This window comes from Lissotriton helveticus, chromosome 9 (genome assembly GCF_964261635.1).
Source record: "Lissotriton helveticus chromosome 9, aLisHel1.1, whole genome shotgun sequence".
NCBI classification, from domain to species: Eukaryota; Metazoa; Chordata; class Amphibia; order Caudata; family Salamandridae; genus Lissotriton; species Lissotriton helveticus.
In genome coordinates, this window is record NC_136070.1 from 1216541239 (window position 1) to 1216567252 (window position 26014).

Below are 26014 nucleotides of genomic sequence, written 5' to 3' on the forward strand. Positions count from 1 at the left end.
GTTTGTGTCTCTTGCCAAGTTAGATGTACCTCCTCCCCAAGAGTTGTGTATCTTACTACAGCAATGTGACTCTCATCTCTGTAATCATCCTGCCCCATACCTGTTCCTTTGTAACAGTGGGACAGAGTGATCCCGGTTCCAAGAGCCACACATTGTAGTCTTCAGGAAGTATCATGATGCACACTGCGTCCAAACACTCATTCAAAATTAATTTTAAACCTAAGCGGATCCTAGAAAAATGAAATAAATGTGACAAGTTCCCAGACATAATAGAATATTTTTGGATATCTGCTTTGCCAAGTGACTAAAATGAATTATAACACTGCAAATAAATATGGTTTTGAGGGAGGACATATTTTATTCTACTGTTTGCCTTTCGATCTTGGAGTATAATAAATACTTGTTTTCCTTTTACAGGGATTCTATTCTCCTTGACTGATAAATCCAGCTCTTCCAACATGAGGATTGATACTCTGGTCTTCCTTCATGTCATCCTGTGCAACCACCCACCTGAAGTGTTCCATCCGCATATTGGGGCTCTTCTTCCACCTCTTGTGGCCTGCATCACAGATCCGTTTTATAAGATCATCTCTGAAGCCCTTCTAGTCACCCAGCAACTGGTGAAGGTTATCCGACCATTGGACACACCCTTGAATTTCGACTGCAAGCCATATGTCCATGAGCTGTTTGCCAGCACATTGAAGAGGCTCAAAGCTGCAGACATTGATCAGGAAGTAAAAGAGCGTGCTATTGCCTGTATGGGCCAGATAGTCTGCAACCTTGGGGATCACTTGGGTGATGAACTCCAGCCCACCCTGCAGATATTTTTGGAGAGGCTCAAAAATGAAATAACAAGGTTGGCCACTGTCAAGGCGCTTACACTCATCGCGTGCTCCCCATTAAAGATTGACCTACGGCCCATCCTCGGGGATGGGTTTCCCATCCTGGCCTCCTTCCTACGCAAGAACCAACGGGCCCTGAAGTTGAGCACCCTAACTGCTTTGGACGTCCTGATCAAAAACTATAGTGACAGCCTAAAGCCAGCCATGATTGAGGCAGTTCTGACTGAGCTGCCACCTCTGATTGGGGAGAGCGATATGCATATTTCTCAAGTGTCCATCGTGATGCTTACATCCCTGGCTACAGTCCATCCTTCGTCTGTGTCCAAGATAAGTGGTTCCATCCTGCTGGAACTTTTCCGCCTTGTGCACTCCCCTCTGCTGCAGGGAGGGGTCCTCAATGCCATATTAGACTTCTTTCAGGCTCTGGTTCTCTCCAATACACGTGGCCTAGGGTATGCAGATTTGATGAAACAACTAACAGGCCCTGTCTACTCATCCAGTCATGCCACTGCTCCTGTGTCTGTTCACAAGCAGGCATACTACTCTGTAGCCAAATGTGTGGCGGCCCTTTCATCCATGTGTCCCAAAGAGGCTTCTGGGATGGTGACTCAGTTTATCCAAGATGTGAAGAATCCCAAGTCCAATGATGCTGTGCAGATGCTGGCTTTGCTTTCCTTGGCTGAAATGGGGCGCACCATGAACCTCGGCTCACAAAGGGATCTCAAATCAGTCATTCTAGAGGCCTTCTCCTCCCCTAGTGAGGAGGTGAAATCTGCAGCCTCTTACACCCTAGGAAGCGTCAGCATCGGCAGCCTAAAAGAGTACCTTCCCTTCATCCTGAAGGAGATCGGGAGCCAGCCCAAGAGGCAGTACCTACTGCTGCACTCCCTCAAGGAGGTGATCAGTGCCTCGCCTGCCAATGACCTGAAACCCTTTCTAGAGGACATCTGGGTTTTACTTTTCAGACACTGTGAGTGCTCAGAAGAAGGAACCCGCAATGTGGTGGCAGAATGCCTGGGAAAGCTAACGCTTGTCAACCCTTCTCAGCTGCTTCCGAGGCTAAAAAAGCAGCTGACTGCAGGTAAGAGTGCAAACACTACGGACCATATGATAAACTCACATCTTGAAGACTAAACTAGCATTTTAGTTGTGCTATTACATTTACTTATAGTGTTACTGTTAGCCTGAAGAGGAATTTAAGTTTTCTTTAATTAACAGTCTTTTCTACTATAGTATTATACTGTTGAACACACTATTGTTTAAACTACTTATCTATATTGTCCCCCACTTTGCCATATATCTGCTTTCTTATTATCCTGTCCAGGTCACAGTGGTTAAAGCAGCAACCTGGAATTTTAGAATTTACTTCTGAAGTGTAGAATGGTCTCTCCTTTTCAACTCGTCACATTGTCTAAGAATATTCATTGGCACATTGTAAAATGTGTCACTTTCACACCAAACTGTTTAATTTCTACTCACCGTTGAAAAAATACGTGAAGAAGATGTTTGAAGAAGATGTTTATATTTTAAACGCTTACAATTCAACATCCATAACCTGGAGAGATCACCAATGCATTTAGAGCATATGGAAATGCTAGAGTAAATGCATATTTGGAGCTTATTACTATGTCGGGCAGACTTGTGTTCGCCCGACACCTTCACGGATACGAGTCTGACCGACCTCCGGTCGGCGGTCCTGACCGCTTAATTTTAATGCGACCGCACATGGTGTGGTTGCAAGCTCCCAAACAGAAAAGGGAGTTTGTGTTTATCCCTGCACCACGTGGCAGGCACTTCAAGGTGCCTGTCACATGGTGCAGGGTCAACAAGGGGGGGGGGGGGCACCATAAGTGCCCCCTCAGCCACTAACTGGAGGCTGCAGGAAGAAGGGGGCTCTGCTAGGGGGCCCCAAACTCGCTTTCCGACATGCTTTCCAGGTCGGAAAGCCCAGCATGTAAAGCCTGTCGGTAACCGAGCATCGTAATCCGGATGGCGTACAACGCTGTCCATATAGATTACATGCCGGTTCTGACTCGCAGATGGGCTCCTTGAGCCCGTCAGAAGCCAGCCGGAATGTTCGACCGGTTTCAAAACTGACAGCCTCCATTGTAATGATGCTGTCAGTTTTAAAACTGCGATGAGGCTCATCCATGTCACATCCCTTTCAACAGTTGTTCATATTTCTTGGGTCTCATTTTTGTACAATAACAGTAGCCTGATTGCTTCACTGCTATCTTTTTAATGCTGTTTCGTGGAATTTCCGTGCGCTCTGATGTTATTGTGCCCGGTCATCGTTGGTTAATTCACGCCCAAGCTCTTTTTCTTATCTTAGTTGCTTTTGGGTCAGTTCACATCCATGGTTCTCTGTTAATATTTTATCATTTTCTGAGAATAATCTCTTGTCACCACCACTCAGTAGGATCTATTTATCGAAGTTTGTCAAGCCAAGGCTTGCAGCCTGTCTAATCTGTGTTAATATTGTCCAATGCCTGATTGCCAGTAGTAATAACGCCCTCCCTCTGGGATCCTGAAGTCTGGATTCACAAAATCTTTCATCCCTGCCTTGTCAAACAAGTCCCCTATTCTGGTACGTCTTGCATCTGTACTTGCTTGAAATGCCTGTGCGTCCTGTCCCAAGGAACACATTGTATAGTAATTGTGGTGAAAGTGTGACAGAAAGATGTTTACCCCCTTCTTTATTGCAACTCCCTCCCACTATGTGAGTTTAGATCTAGAAACTGGTGATAAATATTATCCCCATGCTTTTTTCCAGCCAAGGCACTTTCTTTATGTGGGTTGCTGAGATTACCTTCAAAGAAACACAATTGCTTCCTGCTCCCGTGCTTTCCCAGTCTATCGCGTAGCACAGTTAGGAGGCCTGATAATATTTAGTCTGGGATTCCAGCCTCTCTTGACATGTAGGTCTGGGCAGCCTTTGTCTGTAAATGTAACCCCCTCTCACTCCTATATCAATTCACAATTTTATCTTTGTGGTTTCGTAATTATCATTTGGTGACTGGAGTAGTATGGGGTGCCTAACTACCACATCATGGGAAATGTTTTTGCTTTTGATGACAGCTGTACGTCCAATCCATGACAGGCCTTTTATGTGTCGCTTCTCTATGTCCCTACTGGTTTCCTGTAATGATTGTGAGAGTTTGGACTTCAACAAGGCTGTTCAGAGACAGAGTCGCTTTAATGCCTTAATAGTCAGTAGTATGTTTTGCCCATTTAAATGGGATACTGGTATGTTAGTTCTACTATTGTCTCCTAAGAGAGCAATGGGTTTTCTATCTCTGTTGAACGCGATGGAAGCAGCTTTGTGGGTCGCTCTAGCTACCGCCTATTGTTTTCTGCTTAGTACAATCTTAATATTTCTGCTAGGGAGTCTCTGAATTGTTTCTCTTGTAACCTGCTTTATCTGAGCCTCCACTGTCTGTCAGTACTTTGGAGAGCTGGTGTTTGGATTTTTATAAAGATTGTTTCTTATTATTTTTGTAAAGCGCGCTAATCACCCTTGAGGGTATCCAGGTACCATGGTGATGGTCTGTAAGGGTAATCTACCTATTTCTGTGTTAAGGACATCTTTCTGGAGTGATGAGTAGACCCAAAAGTGGTTGTCTCGTGCCCGTCTTATGTGCATGTGAATGATAAGTGAAGTCTTGCCCGCCCGAGTGTTGTCCCTTCCAAATGTCTGACCAGTCCATTTGTCCAACCAGTTTTGCATTTCGGTTGTAAGTGTTCCTGAACCTTCTGCTCTAAATCAGGATCTTGTGTTCCACCTATAACTGCATTCAGGTGACCTCCTCTGAGTATGTCCTTTCCCACTTCATCTAGAGGTACTCTGATCCTGTTCTTGAGGAAATACTTTTTGCTGTTTCAAAACTGTTTATTGCAAAAATGACAGTTATAATAGAAAATGTATTTACAAACATGTCCATTATAAAGGAGCTGGGGCACGAAGTGCAGATGAAAGGCTACTTTTCCTGCCACCGACAGCGGTGAGCAAGGAGTGCCTACTGTGTTTGTTTAAGGAATTAAGGATTTTGATATTAAATATTTACTCATCCTCTCTACTCTAGAGTTTCTGAAGTAGTATATTTTTACTACTAGCAAATACGTATGGTGCCACAGCACCAAATTCATTGTGGTATATGTTTGATATGGGGAAGATCATTTTATCCTCTTTAGCAGATTAATGATTGTAATTAAAATATAAATGGTGAGCAGGTTACTTTCAAAACTGCTGCTCCAAAAGCACCCCCTCGCACATTTGCACATTATTTTGTAAACAAATAGTGCGAGAAGAGAGCCTGTGTGCATTAAGTACAGTCCTAATTGGCTCTCTGTTCTGGGATGCGGCTAAAATGCACACTTTCTTGGCAGTTGCTGCACAACACGTGTGCACTTCTCAAAGGGGCTGGTGAAGGAACAGCTGCATGTCACAGAGAGGAGTACAGACTCCTATCTTCAGTTTCACCTGCAGCAGCCCCAGTAGATAAGCTGAGATGGGGTGAGGGAGAAAGAACAGGATCTGCATTAATACTTCTGCCATAAATACCCACAGGCCCATGTGGGTCTGGCGAATTTAATTCAACACCTTTTATACATTTCTAGAGAGCTAGTGAACCAGAAATGTTTCTTTTTATGAATGATAGGCGCAAGGCTCAAAATTTGTTTGAGTGTCTGTAGTGCCAATTATATTATTTAGCTACAACATTGAACAGAAATTCCAACAACATTTCTTGTGCAGAGTGAGAAAGTGCTCACGCAGTGCAGTTAAGTGCTTCAACACATTAAAATCTTTGATTGACAAAACATTTCCAAACTTTTTCCATGCTTTGCTACGTTTCACTAATTTACACATTATATATATGTCAGGTCATTGTCATTCACTTTTTCCCAACTAGGTATAGGTAGTACAAGTTATGTCTTGCAATGTACTTTTTCATTGTAATGCCAGTGTAATTCCAACCTACTTTAAATTTCTGGGGTTACTACAGTGGTTGCTTGGAGATAATGCCATATTGATTCAGGTCTGCTGCAAATATTTGATTTCTCTTCTTCCCATGACATTTTGTTTTGTGTTTTGTGCAATTTTAGGCTCTCCATATGCACGCAGCACTGTGGTGACTGCCATCAAATTTACCATTTCAGACCAGCCACAACCCATTGACCCACTTCTCAAGGGAAATATAGGTGAGTGCCAAAGAATCAACTGGACGCTGATTGAAGGTACAGTCCTTAGGTTACTTCTGCTACATTATATAGTATGTCATCATCTTAACCCCTTCCACCACACAGGCCAGTGCTCCAAAAAGTTAGTTGTCATTGTAGTCTGAGCACTGAAGGAGAATAAATAAATTAGGTCAGACGGAATACGGATGAATTTGGTTGGGGACTCCTGTTAAACACTGAACAAGACTGGAAAGGCTCATAGCAATTCGTAGAAGGCGTTTGTAGGACTCACAGTATTACAATTGATAAGCACATTTTCACTCCCAGCAGAGAATAGCCATTGGTATATCATGTATGTGTGCTGGAGATGTATGTGTATGTAGAGACAGGGACATACCTTGGGGAACGTAGGATTTTGGTCCTGAAGAAAGCCCTGGGTCACTTCTTTGGGCCACCAAGAGGGCTGAAACATGTTGACCTGAATGGATGTAAGACTCATAATGGTGTCTTGCACATCCCATCTTTCTTTTTTAATCGTGTCCTCACCACCTGCCTACTAAAGTGCAATATCCATAGCAGAAGTGATCAGGATTTTTACACTTTATCTGGATCTGTAGCCTTTTTTCCCTCTAAGTACCCTCTACACAACCTATGGCCCACCCTACAGTAGAGGATTCTTTCTCTGGCGTGCACGGATTGACCGATGATGAAGCATGACACACAAGAGGAGGAGTGGCGCAGGGCGAGGTCTTCCCGCATATTTTTGTGAATATCCCATAGGTCCTGTCTATTGACATTAGAGATACAGAAGTGAAATGGTGAAATGTATTACCCCACAGAAGTGAAATGGTGAAATGTATTACCCCACTTAGAGGATACAGGGGTTTCTCATTTAAACCCCATATAGGACACGTTTGCTCTAATGCAGTGGTTTTCAAACTTTTTAATGCCGAGCCCCCCCCCCCCCAGTATAAATAAAATTAATTTGTGCCCCTCCAGAATTTTTCACAGTTTTTCTACTAAATTTGCAGTGTTTAAATTTGCCTAGACTTATTTAAACATTACAGTTATGTTAAACCTTTTAAAAATGCAATAATGGTGTTAACATGATTGCCACACATTCTGTTCTGGTTAGCCAATCCTTACTAACGTGTGATAGTATCCACAATGTGATTATCCGAAATGGGGAGGTTTGAAGGATATTCGGAGTCCCTTCCCTTTTGACACATACTCCCAGCCAGATATAATGGGCAAAGGATGTTAATATTGGCCCATTACAGAGTAGCTTACTGCTGATCATTTGTTTTCCGTTGAAAACAAAGAACTGCTATCAGGATGATTAATTTTTAACCAGAGCCTGGCGCCCCCCCTGGGTTCAGTTCAGGCCCCCCTAGGGAGGCCCGCCCCCACGTGTGAAGACCCCTGCTCTAATGTGATAGTGATATTTAGCAGGGAGAGTGCAAAAATGCATGGCACAAACCTGTCTCCCATTCCCTCTGCCATCCCCTTTGCAAGGGGTGTTTGTGCATAGTCACTTGAGTACATGACTCCTCTCTATTACAGTTTGATGTGGTGTGGTGCAAGGGGCAATCAATTCACTGTTTATTTCTCTGCTCCACGCAGAGTCACAATGGTGGGATCCCAGAGTCTCTTGTTTGCATCCCCATCTACAATCCCCCTCTGTTGGACACGTCATAGCTCAGATCATTACCAGAGACACCTCCAGTGCAATGTGTTGCAGAGCACTGTTCATCCCAACTCCTATACCTCCTTTCTCAATTTTTAAGATTCCATCACTTTGAGTGTCTAACCTGAGGCTTCTCAGAAGATAAGGGTATCCAGCCCTTCATCACCTAAAACCTGGCAGTACCCGTCTAGGCCAGGGCGTGCAGATCCTCCCTTTTCTAAAGGACCTAAAAGGGAGCTTCCTGCTCACTCATAAACTCCCTCCTTCCCATGTAAACGTTTGAAGTTCCTATTGTAGGCATACAATCAATTTTCGTGGGAACTCAACTAGCAATGTCTAAAAGAGATATAGTAATTTTCAGAGGATAACCATATTCGTATTGAACCCAGGCGGTGAGGCAACAATGCTTTTCATCAAGGAAACTTACCATTGCCATACTGTCCAGGTTCACAACAAGTTCATAGTTCTAGTACTAGCAGTGGACCTGGATGGTGTGGCAGTAATGATTTTCATAACAGAAAATCATCATTACCACACTGCCTAACTCCACGAAGAGTTCTCAAGATGCTAAAAACGAAGAGAGAAAAAGAACTGCACAAAGGAAGCAACAATCTAATCCATATTTTAATTCAGGCTCCTTCACAGAAAACGAGTAACAAAACTAAACAATTCAACAGAATCCTAGGAAGAATGGGTACCTAGTTAACAAACTTCAAAGATGCTGACATTTTTTTACAAAAACTGAAAAAAGTGACTGGGTAACGCTGTTAGGATCCCACTCCTGAGTAAGACCTTCAAAAACCGCAGATCCACCTGTGCATTAAAAACGCACATTGTAGTCACCATTAACTGAGGAACACTTCACAGGATATCTGGACAACGATACCTCATGGGATCACTCTAAGAAAGATTTGAACTCTATAAAAAGAATACAAGGTCCTATATTCCTATATTCTCAGTGGGACAAAATAACTCCCATTTCAAAAGAAATCCTAAACAGAAAAGGGTTTCTGATCCCTTGAGCTCCCTTTAAAGTCTTGTGTTTCGCACAAATGGTCATCGCATGATTTGGATATGATTTATTGTTGAATATGATATGAGATCAATTGATAAAATGAACAGTGATATTTTAAAATAATGGAATATTTCTGAATAAATTGTGATGTATTCCTATAGGTTCTGTATCGATCCCCTATTCCTGACCCTGGTCTGGTTAATAATTAACTAGCAGCCATCCCACGGTGCAAAAACCGTTATCTGATTAAGCCACACCACGGCACAGGAACGTGTTATCTGATTAAGTCATAACGCTTGCCATCTAATTAGGCAAGCACTATTCCTCCAGCCCCTGATAAGGCATACGGAGTTCTCAAAACAAATCAAACCTATGACAACCTGGGAAAATCCCTACAGCCATTGTTTTGATTTCACCGAGAACTTCAGTAAAGAATGTGCTAACGACCAGTTCGTATGACATCCTTATTGACGTATATATGTCCATCCTTACGTCAATCTCGGCACCTTACAGGTATAAATATTACCGACATTGCCTTAAGCAAACACACGCGGTGGTGACGAGATCGGAGCAGCGAGACGTGCCGAAGAGCCCAGCACAGAGCGAAGCCCACTGGCGCTGCCCCGCCTTCCTGACGCGCTGAGAGGGACACGCTGCCTTTCTCCTGCCGAGAAATCCAGCTCCGGCGCTTCCAAGCCGCCCTTGCGGGCAGCTGGAATATCAAGACCAAAGACGAGAGATACCAGCCCTCAACCATTCTAGATCTCAGGTACAGAACTGAATAACCCCTTGCAGAGAATTCTTGAGTCAGTCACTTGGCAAAACAAACTTAACTTAAACTGCTACTTATCTACTCCCGCCCACGTATTAGGCTTAGGTCAGGTACACCGGGGTAGGCGTAGTTAGAAGCACCAGTTGAGTACGATTAGTCAAATGTATATATGTATGTATCTATTTTATCCATTTTAAATATCTTATGGGGTGCACAGACATAATATCGACTCCAAAATATCGTTTGGACATAATATCGACTCCAAAATATCGTTTGAAGAAAATATCGACAGGACAGAATATAGACAGCCAAAATATCGTTTTTAAGGTAATTGAAGTAATATCGTTTTTAAGGTAAGTGAAGTAATATCGTTTTTATTTTTAGGGTTCAGGGTCAGTTTTGGGTTTTTGGGTAAAGGGGTATTTTTAGGGTTCATGGTCAGTTTTGGGTTTTTGGGTAAAGGGGTATTTTTAGGGTTCAGGGTCAGTTTTCAGTTTTTGGGCAAAGGGGTATTTTTAGGGTTCAGGGTCAGTTTTCAGTTTTTGGGCAAAGGGGTATTTTTAGGGTTCAGGGTCAGTTTTCAGTTTTTGGGTAAAGGGATATTTTTAGTGTTCAGGGTCAGTTTTCAGTTTTTGGGTAAAGGGGTATTTTTAGGGTTCAGGGTCAGTTTTCAGTTTTTTGGTAAAGGGGTATTTTTAGGGTTCAGGGTCAGTTTTGGGTTTTTGGGTAAAGGGGTATTTTTAGGGTTCAGGGTCAGTTTTTGGGCATAGGGGTATTTTTAGGGTTCAGGGTCAGTTTTCAGTTTTTGGGCAAAGGGGTATTTTTAGGGTTCAGGGTCAGTTTTCAGTTTTTGGGTAAAGGGGTATTTTTAGGGTTCAGGGTCAGTTTTCAGTTTTTGGGTAAAGGGGTATTTTTAGGGTTCAGGGTCAGTTTTCAGTTTTTGGGTAAAGGGGTATTTTTAGGGTTCAGGGTCAGTTTTCAGTTTTTGGGTATTATTTTATTATATTTTATTACTATATATATATGTTTAATAAATATGAAATAAAAAAATATTTATTTAACTTTCATTAATTATTTAATTATTATAAGTTAATTTAAGTAATTTTAAGTATATTTTAGTAATTAATTATTAATATTAATTTAATTTAACACTGTTTTTAGTAAATACGATATTTTTTACAACTATATTTTTGTAAACGATATTTTTAACTCGATATTTTTGTACTTACCTGTTTGTAGATAGAAACTCGATATTTTGACTGTCGATATTTTCTCAACGATATTTTTGATGGTCGATATTCTGTCCGTCGATATTCTTTCAGTGATCCATCTTATGGCTTAGAAACCATATCAATTCTTTTACAGTATTATTTTATAATTCTGCTTTTATTGTATGCACTTTACTTAACCATAAGTATTACAATAATATCGATTCATTTCTCTTGTACGAGAAAAGAGACTGATCAATAAATAACATCTTTTATTGAACACGCCCGTCTCTTCCTTTTCTCTACAATCTGGTGAAACTAAGAATGCACTGAACTGACTGAGTAAAATAAGTTGTCTTTTGTTTTCACACGACTCTAGAGATACACTCTTGATTAGGGGAGAGCAAAGTTGTCATGTTCTATGGTTGTCAGAAACTAAATCCCTTCTTGTCTATCCAGGGAGGTTAAAATCCTCCTTGCCTATTCGAGAAAGTTTCTAGTGAACTCTGAGCTAGCTGGCAAACCCAAAACTTTAAGTCTAATATCGTCAGTAGAAGACCTAGTTAACCTCGGCCCTAGGTCTATACTATTGAAGGTATTATTCCAATGCGCAGAGCCTATTGGGATAATAGGAACTACACTAAATGGCGCCCAAACGTTTGGATAGGCGATAAAACTAACGCAAGACATTAGAGTAACTCAGTCGTGCTTTTTCACACAGAACCCCTTTTTTCCCATAATACTCCAAAGACGTCTGGAGTGGGTGAAAGGTCATATCCGCCAAACCTCGCAGGAGGAGACTCCTATGTATGGTTCTTGGTTTAGTCAACGTTGAAGGATACACTGTTCCAAAATATTGTGCATCTAATCTTTGTTTCCATAAGAAACCTGATCTGCAAACAAACGGAATAACCTTCCTGTCGGTAAAATGGTAGACAGTGAAGAAGAAAGAGAGACAGCTAGAATAACAGCTGAACTCATAGCAGCTGATACTACTCTGCAGGAAAATGACCCGGATATAATACTCATCCCGGTCAACATAAGAAAATCTATAACTTTAAAACTTATAAAAAATGGACTGACATCGAGAGGTGGTACAGTCATATTCGTAATTGAGGCACACGAATATCGGCAGACAGAGGTATTCTATTCATGGATACACTTTCCAGCAGCAAACGCTGTAACAAAGGACTTCCACTATTACAAAATAGAGGAACCACCTGATGAGTACACTCCTTTCGAGGAGGTGGAAGTACCACTCAAAATTCCAAGAGCACCTGCTCTTTTTTAATGGCGCCCTAAAACATAATAATCACATCACCAGGCTCGGTCCACTAGGTAGACCAGGTGCAACGTGGCCGGTCCTAGCCGGATACACACCACATCCAGACATTGAAGAAATGCCTGCAGCAGAGCTTTTAATACAGCTAAAACAATTAATAAAAATACATAGACAATTAGTCCAATATGTAATGCGGACTTCTACTGTCCAACCAGTAACAAAAATTCCACAGCTGACCCCTCAACAGGGGAACACAAATAAAATGACACCACAGAACATACAGTCCTGCCTAGGTAAAGTACCAGCTAAACGGGAACAAATTCCATTCTGGTTAGCACAAAAAATCACTCAAATAGAGGCGGTATTTCCAGAAACCACTCCTCTTGAGAAACACAGGATTCTGACTATCTGTCTTCCAATGGGAATCGCACCACACGTGGAGGACTGTGACACTTGGGGTACAGTCTTTGCTTCCATTTACACAAAAACACATGGTGTACCATCCATGTCAGTAATACCAGATGTGCTAAAACAAATTCAAGATGAATACGGTCCAGAACCCGCTTTAACTCTTGGTATGAAATTACTGAAAGACTTCAAGCAGGTCTCGGCAATATTACTAGCCAACATAAAGGGAGAAGCAGCGAATGTGGCGATCCGCCAGAGGTTAAAAGAGACAAACATAGCAGACCAACCTGCTGAAATTGCCAGAATTATAGAAAAATCCTATGAAGAATTAGGTAGAGATAGTTTGGGCGGAATACCGGTAAAACCCCAACTAATTGAAAGTCCAGAAAAAATATTTATTAAAAATACTCTATTCACTCAAAAAAAGAACTGGGATGGAAACAAACAATCCAATCCTAAAGAAAAAAGATTCCAGTCCAGAGGAAGGTCTCCTCGGCGGAGAGAAAGATCTCCTGACCAAGGACGCAAGTCTCCCCAAAGGGAGCCCTCTGTGAAAAAATACAACCTTAGAAATAGGGATAATATAAAGAAACCTGATAGATATCAAGATAATGATACACGTCCCTCTCAATCTTTTCAGACTTCCTCGCAGAAATCGGAAAGAAGAGGACGATCAGAACACAGGGAAGAGCACGTCAAGTCCAAAGACAAGGAACCTGCTCATCCAAATAAAAAGTTACAATTTCCAAAAAAGAAGGTAGCCAGTATTAAAGTAATAAACAATGCCGAGAATACTGAGGGCACAGCTGAAAAACGGAGAATGGGCTCAGACAATGCTAGACAGCGCAGCAGAAGTGAGCATAGCTCGCAAAGTCCTTATGAATCATCTGGAGACATTGGACACGAATGAATACATTCAGGTGGAAACTGCCGATACCAGAGTTAGCAAACCTCACAAAATATATGAAATAACATTACGTATAGAGGGGGATAAGACTAGAAAAATAAGGGGTCTATTTTGGGATAATCTCTCCGAGGGCTATGACATCCTTCTAGCTGAACGAGACTGGCCACCCGAGTTTGTCAGGGAGTGCCCTCATGGCGAAGAAATAATTATGCCTGCCTTCTCAAATCATATTCCAATTCATAAAAAATATACACTTGCAAGAAAGTGGGCAGTAGCTCTAGCTCCTGCTTTATATAAAAATCATGTAGGATGGGATAAGGACTCTCCTCCTCATAAAATCCAGTTAAAATCACAACCTACTGCACAGAGACAGTACCCAATTAAGCAAGAAGCTAAAAAACAGGTAAAAGAGATCCTAGATCAACTTGAATACCAGGGGGTGATTGAAACTTGCACCTCACAAATGAACAACCCTTTGTTTCCTGTCTCCAAACCAGACAATTCATATCGTCTTGTTTTGGATTACAGACACCTTAACTCATGTTGCAAAACTTTTGCAGTGCAAAACTCGCATAGTGCTGCACTAATGAATAACATAGTGCGCAAAAAATACAAAACAACATTAGACATCTCTAATGGATTCTTTTGTCAAAATATAGCACCAGAGAGCAGATATTTGACTGCGTTCTCAGTAAATGGCTCGCAAAAAAATTTCTGTCGTTTACCCCAGGAGCACAAGAACAGCCCAGGGTTATTCTCAGCGAGAGTAACAGAATTACTACAAACATATGATGACGAGGCATTATCCTATGTCGACGACATTTACCTAACAGATGATGACTTGGATACTCACTTGAAGAGAGTGAACACCATAATACTTGGGTTCGCAGCAGAGGGTTACAAATTCAACTTTAAAAAGTCAAGAATTGCCCATCTGACAGTCCTGTTTTTAGGATATGAATTATCAAGTGAAGGCAAAAGCCTGGCTGACAATTTCCTAGAGAAATGTGCTGTAATCCAAGCACCTAAAACATTAAAAAAAACTTACCATCAATTCTAGGCTTCCTAAATTTCGGAAGAACTTACATTATAAATTACGCAGAAAGGGTCAACCCCCTTTATGATCTAATAAAACCAGATTTTAAAAAAATCAATTGGACTCAAAAACACACAGAAATTTTGAGATCTTTACAAACAGACATGTTAATTAAAACAAAATTAGAAACACGTGATAACACACGCAATCTTGTGATTCGAGTCATCCCAGGAAGATGCGGATTCACATACCTGACCTCTAATGAGGGAGAAAAGGTACCAATTGCATACAAATCACACTTGTACACAGAAGCTGAAAAGAAGTTCAGTATTAAAGAAAACATTGTTCATGCAGTTCAAACGGCTATAGCAAGAGAAAAAGACAAAGCTGACGGTAGACGTATCACAGTCAGAACAGCAGAATCAGCCTTTGAGGCATTAACAACCCCATGTAATTTACCAACAACAGCGTTGAATCCAGAAGGGATACAATGGGTGAATTCAATTACAACGGACAGAGTAAAATACTACTTTGATCCAGAATTAAAGGAATTAAAATATCTAGAATATGAAATGACATACCCTCTGCCAATCGATATTCTGCCCTTACGACAGTACGCCTGTGTAATCTATACAGACGGCCATGCTCAACCACCAGGGTGGGGAGAACAAGCATACAACCCCACATGTGAAATCACAAAAGAAGTGTGGCACGGAGGGAAACTGAGACCTCTGCTAATAAAAACACACTCAGTAGAAACTAATTCAGAAGAACAAACTGAAATAATAGCATTAAAAATGGCGCTAGATAATGCAGATCGCGAATTCCCGACACTTATAGTGTCCGATTCATATTACTGCGTCAAATCATATAACAACGATTTGCAGAAATGGATTCAAAACGGTTACAAAGATGACACAGGTGCAACAATAAAGCAAAAAGTGCTTTGGAAACAAATAGTTCTTTTGCAGAAAGAACTACCAAAGACTCACGTGATACACTCACTGAGTCATCAGCGTGATGGCGTTCACGTTGCAGGGAATTCATTGGCTGAGACAGCCACAACGGCAGCAACTGAATCGGCTTCCGTAGTTAGAAAAAAGCGTGCAGTAAAATACATTGACGGTGAAACAGTGCTGGCGGTGAAAACGTCATCAAAAGGCGACTGCTCAGCACTACCGATCAACTATCCACTCAATTATACATACATAATCGATGCAAACTCCGTTCCTTTTGCTCGAATCCCTGGAGTGGGGGATAGAGTAATTCCAAACACGGACAGGAGAAGCTTGTTAATAGCAGACGCACATATGGGTGAGGGTCTCAGACACCTCAAACTAAAAGATTCCCTGGAAGAATTACAATCAGTGTACTGGTGGCCAGGCATGAGCCTGCATCATCACATCTTTGTAAAGAACTGCCCAGACTGCAATAGAGATCGCAGTGGCGAGAGAAACGGTATATTACCATGGCGTTTCACTCCAGAATGGATCAACAATAAAAAATGATGCGTCCAATTAACATATAAAGACTAGTTTCCACTTGTAATGTAGACCCCAGCACTCGGCTGACGTCTAGACTGTTATAAAAAGATTTGCGAGTCTATAATGGCATATACGCTAGAAGCATGCTACGTTTGGCTAATATTTTTTCCTCTTGCACCTAAAGCGTGTGGAAAAACATTGCCAAATGAGCATAGCATAGCGGGACTCTTCTCACTTCCTACCTGAGGGAACGGGATGGTGTAAAGAAAAAACCAAAGGCATAAAGCAATCTATAACGGCGAAGGTATTAGGTTCGGGAGCTGGGTGGGTCAAACATCTAATAAGTGTCCAACGTAGTCTAAACAACCTGCCAAGAAATTCTCTGAGGGGATTCAGTCCGTACGAATTATTGTTTGGGACTAGAATGATGATCTTAGATCTTGACAGTCAGACTTCAGTGGTTAAAGAAAAAAGCTTTGATATCAAAGACCGTTTGGCTATTTTGCAGGACTTAAACGAAACAAGGAAAGACCTGAGCAACATAAAGTTGAAACAACAGCCAACAACCACTGAAGAAAAACCACCGGTCCCAGCAAGACCTGTCTGGATTCCAAAAGTCGGGGATCTAGTCAGAGAAAAGATCGCGGTAAAGAAGGAATTTGGGCCTTCTTACAGAAAAGCAGTTCCTGTCTTGTCTATCAACGGGACAAGATCAGTAGTACTACCGCCTCTTGCTGGTAAAAAGGAGAACAGAGTTGTATCCATCGACCTGATAAAACCACAATCATGTGGCCGATAACAAACAGTAGGCCAAGTGGACTCCCGATAAGTAGTAGAACACCAAGGTTTGCTACAAACACAGAGGTTCAAACTAAGAGGCTAATCACATTCGAAATGCCTACAGAACATCAACAAGGACTATGCAACAAAGCAATTGAACTTAAACCTCTAAAAAACCCAAATAAAAACATTTAGTCGAGACACACCAACCTACAATGAAGTACCATATGACTATGCTGATGAAACGAAGGAAACTTCTAGAACAAAAACGAATCCAGAAGCAATTGGAACAATAGACAGAACGGCATCTGGCTACTTCATCAACTTCAATGATTCATCTGAAGATCTGAGTGAATCAAAGAAACAGACATCAACAAAAACTTTTAAAGATAAAGCTAAGGAACTTTTTCAACATCTGAAAGAAACCTATCTAATTTCTCCATGGATTGAATTTTGGGTGGCCTTAGGTGCATTTATCCTCATACTTTGGCTCATCATGGTACTATGTTTGGGACATTTTATTGAGGGAAAATATGTTAAAATGGACACAGCAAGCCAGTAAATCAACTTGGTCCTCAAACCACACACATCTTCACACGTCGAGAAAAGAGAACTTTCTTCAGTCAACTTCACAGCCAATCCTATACCCGGTGGGGTAGCATGGGACAATACTGATTATGAAATCTATGGTCCGGTTGAAATCCTGAAGTATCCACATCAAATTAAGATCTCATTGAGTGACTTTGTAAAACCAAGCTCATTTGCTGATGATTGGGACTTTGAAAGTATTAATGATATGATGTCTGACCTAGTGATGTCTGCTAAATTTACAAAACATGATTATTTGCAGGGTTCGTCTAATTATGATAAGATGTTCTGCTATAATCACTTTGGTAACCATTATCTGCATAAATCTGCACAACCTAGAAATGTTTTAAATTATAATCAATGGGAACACTGTGCCACCGCTCCAAAAGGTAGTTCAAGAACTTTTTATGACAAATATTCATATTTTGCAGGGTTCAACACGAGTAATGCAGAAACATTTTATTTCAAATTGTCAAACAAGACAGGTACTAAGACCATGCTTACAAACACTAAATTGATATATTCAGACTCATTTTTTGAGCAAATGAGTACATTTGATTTTGATTATTGGGACAAAAATGTTGAAGTAAAAAGTGTTTGGGGTACAAAAGAATGGCAAGTACAAGGTATAGAATCATTGTTTAGAGCCTACATGATCCCAGAACAAATTATATTTTTAAATGACACTATTCAACAAACTACCTGTCTTGGGCTAGCGAAAATCAAAGATTTAAACAAACCGTCTATTCCAAAGCCAACAATGAACAATAATAACTCTATAGATGAGGAGATAGACGTAAGCCATGTATTAAGCCAAAACAGAACACATCCTGATTGGAAACAATGGTTGATCTGGCCCACAGATACTAATAACTGTCAAGACAGATTCCTGAACAAAATACAGGGGTTCACATTGACCAGGCCAGACCCTAGATATTCCCAAAGACAACACCCAGGGATAATTACCACGTACAGTGTGGGCAAGCTCTGCCTTCAATGGCTACAAACATCCACACTGGCAGAAATTAAGCAACACCTAACTTTACTTACTGATGGTGCTGACTTGCGTGATTTCATTATGGGACCGCGCAAACAGCGTCAAAAACGCTTCATAGCAGCCTCTGTATATGCAGCTTATAACGAAGCCTGGAAAATAACTCAAATTGAGACAGCAGAGAGAATACGGGAAATTGACCGTATTAATTTGGAAAATTCACTTTCTGTAGTGGACAATGGGTTAATGACTCTGTCCTCCAGAATATACTCTTTGGACAGCATTGTGTCTTCAGCAATCGACATAATATCGCAAGACTTACTGTTGTTACAACACGGTCAGTCCCAATTGCGTTCTATTGTACAGCTTGGCTGGACGTTACAAAATCTGCGTTCAGGCTATGTGCCTTGGCGTTTAATCAACACAACGTCACTATTCAATATCTTTAACCTTACTGATAAACAAATCAGTATGGCACAGAAGGGTGCTGATTATACAATCCTGAGCATTGAGAAACTCGAGAGATTACCATTGACAATGTCAGAACGACCTGTCATTGAATGGATAATACATGGGATAATTAATATTCCAATATCTACTTTCAGGTTTCAATACTGCCAAAAATATATACAGGCTGGCATGTACGAGAAATTGGGAAAAGGGTACATTAAGTCAACATGGAACCTGCCCTATTCACATGCATGTGTCAGTAATAAAGGCCAGAAAGTGTTTCTTAGTGGCAATAATTGTGCGATGTCACTAAGCGGTACACTTCTGTGTAATGGTATTAGTTTACACGGAGCCTGTGAAGGGTCCTCAAATAACCTTTCATGTCACCAGCTAGGCACACCTGCAACACAAATAGAACCATTCTTTAGGAGACTATCGAACGGGAGTTACATTATGATTGTAGACCGCAGATGTTGTAGTTTGCTGCCCGGAATACCTTATCTCATAACTACGACTGCGAAGGTCATGTGCTGTGAACGGGTATTGTTCCCCAGCGCTTCACCAGACAGGGAGGCAAGGTTATGGCCCAAATTGAAAATTACTTCTATTCGAATTGATACTCTAAGCAGAATGAAGACAGTGCTCCTTCAGACGCCGACCAGGCTAACGTCATCAAAAGAAACGTATGATCTTCAAGTTGCAAGGACAACGGCAGAGATTCATTCATTGTTATCAACTAATTCCCCCATACATTTCGCAGAAATCCTGAACGAAATCTTAAATATTTCTGATACCAGTGGAGTCTCAAATGTATTTAAGACAGTGTTTTCGGGGGCATTAACACCATTCAAAGCCATTCTGGGTATTTTTCCAGACTTCGTCCATTCCATCTTTGGCGGACTTCCTCTCCTTTTGGGACTAGTGGCAGGAATCCTATTTTTGATCCTGTTATTTCGCTATGGCAAACCGTGTCACAGACAAAACACCTGCGACAAGGGAAGAAACAATCCTAGCCATTGGATACTGGGACCGGATATCTAAAATCCTTGGACTATCCCGGCTTAGAGACCTAAACATGTCTTGGTTTCTTTCATTTAGACCGATGTGGCAACGATGTGTTTTACCTGTATTAAGGTGCTTGCTATGCGGAGAAGAATGCGTGTTGGACACCTGTCTGACACTACAATCGGATGTGCCAATGGACGCAGAAACCTTGTTGGGTCCGGTAACGGCTCATGCATTGTGCTGTCCCCAGCGGCTACCAATCCTGATGACGGCATTCGTGGAGACTTCACCACTACGATTGAGGGGTAGTGAAGTTCAAGATGAAAGCAGCATCGATCAGGTACGACCTTCTGTCAGCTATGCTGATCAAAACATCAATGAAGGCAATCATGCTCATGAATGCATGGTAACCACTTTTTCCGAGTTAGTAGAACTTTCACAGGAAGCTGTTGACAGTTTTTTCGACAGTCTAAATGATATGATGTTCTCACCAGAGCAGAAATAATGACTTTTGAGCAAGCTAGCACACGGCGTTCCCAACACCCTGAATTTGGCCTTCAACTTTGATAATAAAGTATCATGAACAATTTTTCTCCAGTTTACGGACAGCGAAACATAATTTTTTCAGAGGCCCCAAAATATTTTGCAATTTTTCGGGACACTTATCTTCTGCTTAAAGTAGAAACTATTCTTAGAGAATTAAAATTCTATTTTAGGAACTTTAGAGACATTTGCTGCCCTCTGGCATGTTCATAAATATTTTTTTTTTGTGATGAAATGGACTCGCACCTTTTCTTCTGTATTAAGAGCCATTTCATGTGTTATTTTCATATCTTATTAATAATGATGTATGAATATGCGTAATTGATTTAGCATTACTATACTGCTTGATTGCATATGGTGCATATAATTATCTTTTTCGTATATTTCATGTTTTCAAAGTGCATATGAATGTATTTTGGGGTGGTACGGTATACACGTGCTCTACTAGTATATTTACTAGGCCTAGATTTGTAATTATGGACATAGTCTGCGTGGAGTGGGTGTGATGTATTCCTATAGGTTCTGTATCGATCCCCCTATTCCTGACCCTGGTCTGGTTAATAATTAACTAGCAGCCATCCCACGGTGCAAAAACCGTTATCTGATTAAGCCACACCACGGCACAGGAACGCGTTATCTGATTAAGTCATAACGCTTGCCATCTAATTAGGCAAGCACTATTCCTCCAGCCCCTGATAAGGCATACGGAGTTCTCAAAACAAATCAAACCTATGACAACCTGGGAAAATCCCTACAGCCATTGTTTTGATTTCACCGAGAACTTCAGTAAAGAATGTGCTAACGACCAGTTCGTATGACATCCTTATTGACGTATATATGTCCATCCTTACGTCAATCTCGGCACCTTACAGGTATAAATATTACCGACATTGCCTTAAGCAAACACACGCGGTGGTGACGAGATCGGAGCAGCGAGACGTGCCGAAGAGCCCAGCACAGAGCGAAGCCCACTGGCGCTGCCCCGCCTTCCTGACGCGCTGAGAAGGACACGCTGCCTTTCTCCTGCCGAGAAATCCAGCTCCGGCGCTTCCAAGCCGCCCTTGCGGGCAGCTGGAATATCAAGACCAAAGACGAGAGATACCAGCCCTCAACCATTCTAGATCTCAGGTACAGAACTGAATAACCCCTTTCAGAGAATTCTTGAGTCAGTCACTTGGCAAAACAAACTTAACTTAAACTGCTACTTATCTACTCCCGCCCACGTATTAGGCTTAGGTCAGGTACACCGGGGTAGGCGTAGTTAGAAGCACCAGTTGAGTACGATTAGTCAAATGTATATATGTATGTATCTATTTTATCCATTTTAAATATCTTATGGCTTAGAAACCATATCAATGCTTTTACAGTATTATTTTATAATTCTGCTTTTATTGTATGCACTTTACTTAACCATAAGTATTACAATAATATCGATTCATTTCTCTTGTACGAGAAAAGAGACTGATCAATAAATAACATCTTTTATTGAACACGCCTGTCTCTTCCTTTTCTCTACAATCTGGTGAAACTAAGAATGCACTGAACTGACTGAGTAAAATAAGTTGTCTTTTGTTTTCACACGACTCTAGAGATACACTCTTGATTAGGGGAGAGCAAAGTTGTCATGTTCTATGGTTGTCAGAAACTAAATCCCTTCTTGTCTATCCAGGGAGGTTAAAATCCTCCTTGCCTATTCGAGAAAGTTTCTAGTGAACTCTGAGCTAGCTGGCAAACCCAAAACTTTAAGTCTAATATCGTCAGTAGAAGACCTAGTTAACCTCGGCCCTAGGTCTATACTATTGAAGATATTATTCCAATGCGCAGAGCCTATTGGGATAATAGGAACTACACTACAAAATGATTAGGAATTGGTGGCTGACTGAAAATGTATGAGGCCCTACTTTCAGCAGACTCTAGTGGGCCAAACCCCATACATTGGTAACTGGTTTAGTCATGTACAAACCCTTTCAACCCATGGTAGCCTACAACATGAATTTCCTCTCCTGGCAAATGTATAGCAAATGTATAGCTTCCCTATGTGTCTGAACCGTACCTACGTGCTCATGGAAATAATGAGAGCTCACACCACCTTTGTTTCCCCCCTACCTTTTGCTGGCTTTCTCATTTGAAGAAACACTATAGAATCTTAATGTCAGCTGAACAGATCCAGGGTTGTACATTTCACAAGCCTGCTGTTTTGTGACTTTTGAGGCAAAGGGGTAATGCCACTGATTCTAGATTAACTTTATCCCACTGCTACTTGCTGCACCAGATGGGCCATCTATCTGATTTCTGTGAATACACCATTATACAAAAGGCAAATTCGGTGTAGGCTTACTAATCATATTCTGTTACAAAGAATATGTGGTACGCAGGTTCTGCAGCTATTAAACTGCCAATGTTTCCTTTCAAAGCAGTGTTCATTTTTGCCAGGAGATTCTGCCTAATTGCCCAAGGCTACACGCCCCGGTGCTGTTTTCTCCTGCCTTTCTATTTGCCATGCTTGGTGCGCAGTCAGTCATAGAAGTATGATAAAGTTGTTTTTAGCATGCTTATAGGTTCATCCCCTTGTATCAATGCCTTCTGCCAACCTCTAAGTTAGAGGTCAAAAACAATCACCAAGTAGCTCCTTTTGTAAAGTAGGGACGACGCAAGTGTGTGCATGTACACTCCAGCTTTGGTGATACCAGGCAAACAAAAACATCTATAGAAGCAGTTCCCAGCCCCCCTACTAAGCAGCACCTTACACACATGTCGATAATGTGAGACCGTTAACAGGCTAGGAGTAACAAAGTCACCATAATGGCAGCTATCCATGTTTCCATTTAACAATTGGCATTACATTTTTTTCTTCCTATTCTGCAGGCGATTTCCTAAAGACGCTCCAGGATTCTGATCTTAATGTTCGACGTGTTGCACTGGTGATGTTTAACTCTGCTGCTCACAACAAGCCATCTTTAGTTCGAGATCTTCTCGGTATGGTCCTGCCACACTTGTACAGCGAGACCAAGATCCGGAAGGACCTCATACGAGAGGTAGGACAGCTTACCTGGTTATAGCAGGCAGATTCTAGAGTTCTTACTCTGCTGTTTCTCCCATGAGAGAGTATGCTTTTGGGAAAGTGACAACTACCAGCATAACTTTTTATACATTCAGAATGATTTCAATGGTGAGGACCTAGACTTTCAAGTAACAACCTTTTTTTGTGCGGTATTCTCTCTCAAATTCATAAAATGTAGGGTTGAGTCGCAGACTAACCCACCACAACCTTAAAGTGGCAATCATGGCCACAATATCAAGTGTGGCGTTAAGCCTGTCCCACCAGTGTATTTTTCTGAACACTCAAACAAAAGTGCTTAGAAAAGTATGGATCAAGACAAGAGTTGGTAATGGGGACATTTCTCATCAGAGGCTCAGTATCTGCTTTCCCTCTTGTAGAGTGTGATATTGCCTTACCAGGTAAAGGCTGATTAGCTTTCTCATAAAAATTTGAATATATTAGACTGTCTTATTTGGCTATAAACAAGACTACGCTTGTATGAACAGCGCCAAAGCTTTAAGTATGCCACTTGTCCTTAAGATGTTTTGTAGTCTTCTCTAGATAGTAATATAAAGCCTTCTTGACCTCAATGGTATGCACCAACCTTACCAACAGAAAAGTAGGTTTTGGGAAAAAAAAGTCAACAAAAATGGATTTGATCTCCACATTAATCAGAAGTAACTTGGGAAGGAAGGAAGGATATTACTTTAATGGAAAACAGACTGGATTATCTGAACATAATGCCTGAACCTCAGTCACCCTTCTGATGCAAGTGATGGTCTCCAACAAAACAGCCTTTCAACAGAATTGTTGCAAATCAGCCATAAACCTAGCCTCAAAAAGGAGAGCCATCAGTTTAAAAAAGTACCCAAGTAACCTTAACCGGACCACAAACCTTCTGGTTCAGGAGTTTAAAGGTTAGCGGTTCCTTCCCAACTTTCGATCAGCATGTTGATCTGCCGTTATACTGTGTAGGGATGTGTTAACACATGGCTCTGCAGCCCCTGCAGCTCGGGAGGCACACAAACCAAGCCTGTTCTGCCCAAGGCCAATTAATATTTGTGAGATATGTGAGACTTAACATTCTGCAAGGGTACCTCATCATTTTACATTACCTCCCTGGTATGGTGTCGGCTGAGAAAACGTGTGCATTGTCATGCTAGAATCCGGAACAAGGTTTAATTATTATATCACCTGCATTTTGGATCAGACTCCTGATCTGAAATGCATTATGAATTTATCGAATTATAATGCACTGAATATTTTGATAAATTCAGTCATAAGATGGATAAATGATTTACAGTTTAGAATCATTCTGACTCGAAATCAAATGGAAAGATGTTGAAATTCATATCATTAACAAAAGTGGTATTTTGAAAGAGAAGAGACACTGTGTATTGCTTGAAGCATAACTGCACAACACAGTTGTGCGTCTGGGGGACTGTTTGTTGTACAACATATTGCATGGTGATTCATACTTAAGATAAGGCACTTTGCATGTCTGTTATGTTGAGAATGCTTTGAGCGAACCACCTCTGAAATGCTCGCTCCACACCTCTGAACTGAAATCCGTTTAGTGACTTGACACTCAAATGGAACTAGATTATCCTCTGAGGGAAAACCGAAGTAGCTCATAGTTAAGATGTCTCATCTTCAAAAGATGGAATGAGCAAAATATCATCTGCAGTAGGGTGGACTGGTGATACAGAGAAGTACGTAGACATGCAAGATGCAAGTAACCTAGCTTTGGTTGAGGGGGTAGAAATCCTGAGGAACAGGAAGCCCACCTTGTCCCAACGTTTTTCAGAGTTGAGAGATAGCTCAATGTTTACCTACAATTTTCGGAACCCCCTGACATCGAACCTTGGTAATGCCTGAACATTTAATGCTTGTACCTTAAACATCCGTCTAAAGATCCTCTCAACATTGACCGCAGGTGGCTGTGGCCTCTCTTCACTGCCCACTTACTTCAAGAGGAGCCAGAATAGGTTTCCTGATTAGGGTGAAACTTCCCTTTTGCCTCAGAAATCGAAGTAGAAGCTGTTGATAAGATCCTTTTCCATATTTCTCCTTTAATATCCATAAAACTCCTTTACAACATCTTTCTGTAAATGTTGCAGAAAGAAAAACCACACAGAGATCATGCCCAGGCTTCTTTCCACCCCAGATCCTGTAAAAAAGTGAAGATGTGATGGCTGTGTGGAAAAGACTAGAAATACAGTTTGATAAAGCCAGGAAAAAACTCTTTCTCCAAGAAAACATTATCAAAAAAAGGAGGACGATATCAAAGTATATAAACTGAAACAAAAATAGCATTTTAACTAAGCACACGATGGGTGGAAAAAACGCATACTACCCAACATCATGTTGGGCATGATGGGACAGTTTAGTCTTACGAGTTCTTAAAGAGGCAGTATCAGTTTGCGTTATTTTACCCTTGTTTACACTAGGACATCATTTTCCGCTTAATTTGTACTCTGTATTAATTTTACAGTGTTTTTTTCAGCCAAATGTGCTGTAGCTTGGCTAAGAGAAAGGTAAAAGTTGTCCAAATTAGCATGATTTCTAGTTTTTTTAACTTAATTTGAAAAGCAGGACTTAGTCTTAGAAAAGTGTTCCGGGGTCTCACATGTGCTTGGAGATATTCAGTCAACCTGTCTTCAGTGTAAGAGAAAATCTTATAAGTAAAAAACTAATGCGTCACAGCATGGAGAAACAGCAATTACCTCCTCATCACTGAGCTTCATCACATTGTTTTTTAAAATTTTATTTGGGTCCACCTACAACGAATTACA

At 41.1% G+C, this 26014-nt stretch overlaps 1 protein-coding gene across 2 annotated transcripts in view; it reads left to right on the top strand.

The window, feature by feature from the left end:
- The window catches only part of LOC144782367 (cullin-associated NEDD8-dissociated protein 1-like), a 205177-nt gene that overhangs the window by 124557 nt on the left and 54606 nt on the right, over nt 1-26014 (top strand). For both annotated transcript variants that reach the window (XM_078661685.1, XM_078661686.1), the window contains exons 10-12: nt 418-1923; nt 5946-6041; nt 23045-23214. In XM_078661685.1, the coding sequence (XP_078517811.1) occupies nt 418-1923; nt 5946-6041; nt 23045-23214 (1772 nt within the window). The remainder of the gene's footprint in view (nt 1-417; nt 1924-5945; nt 6042-23044; nt 23215-26014) is intronic.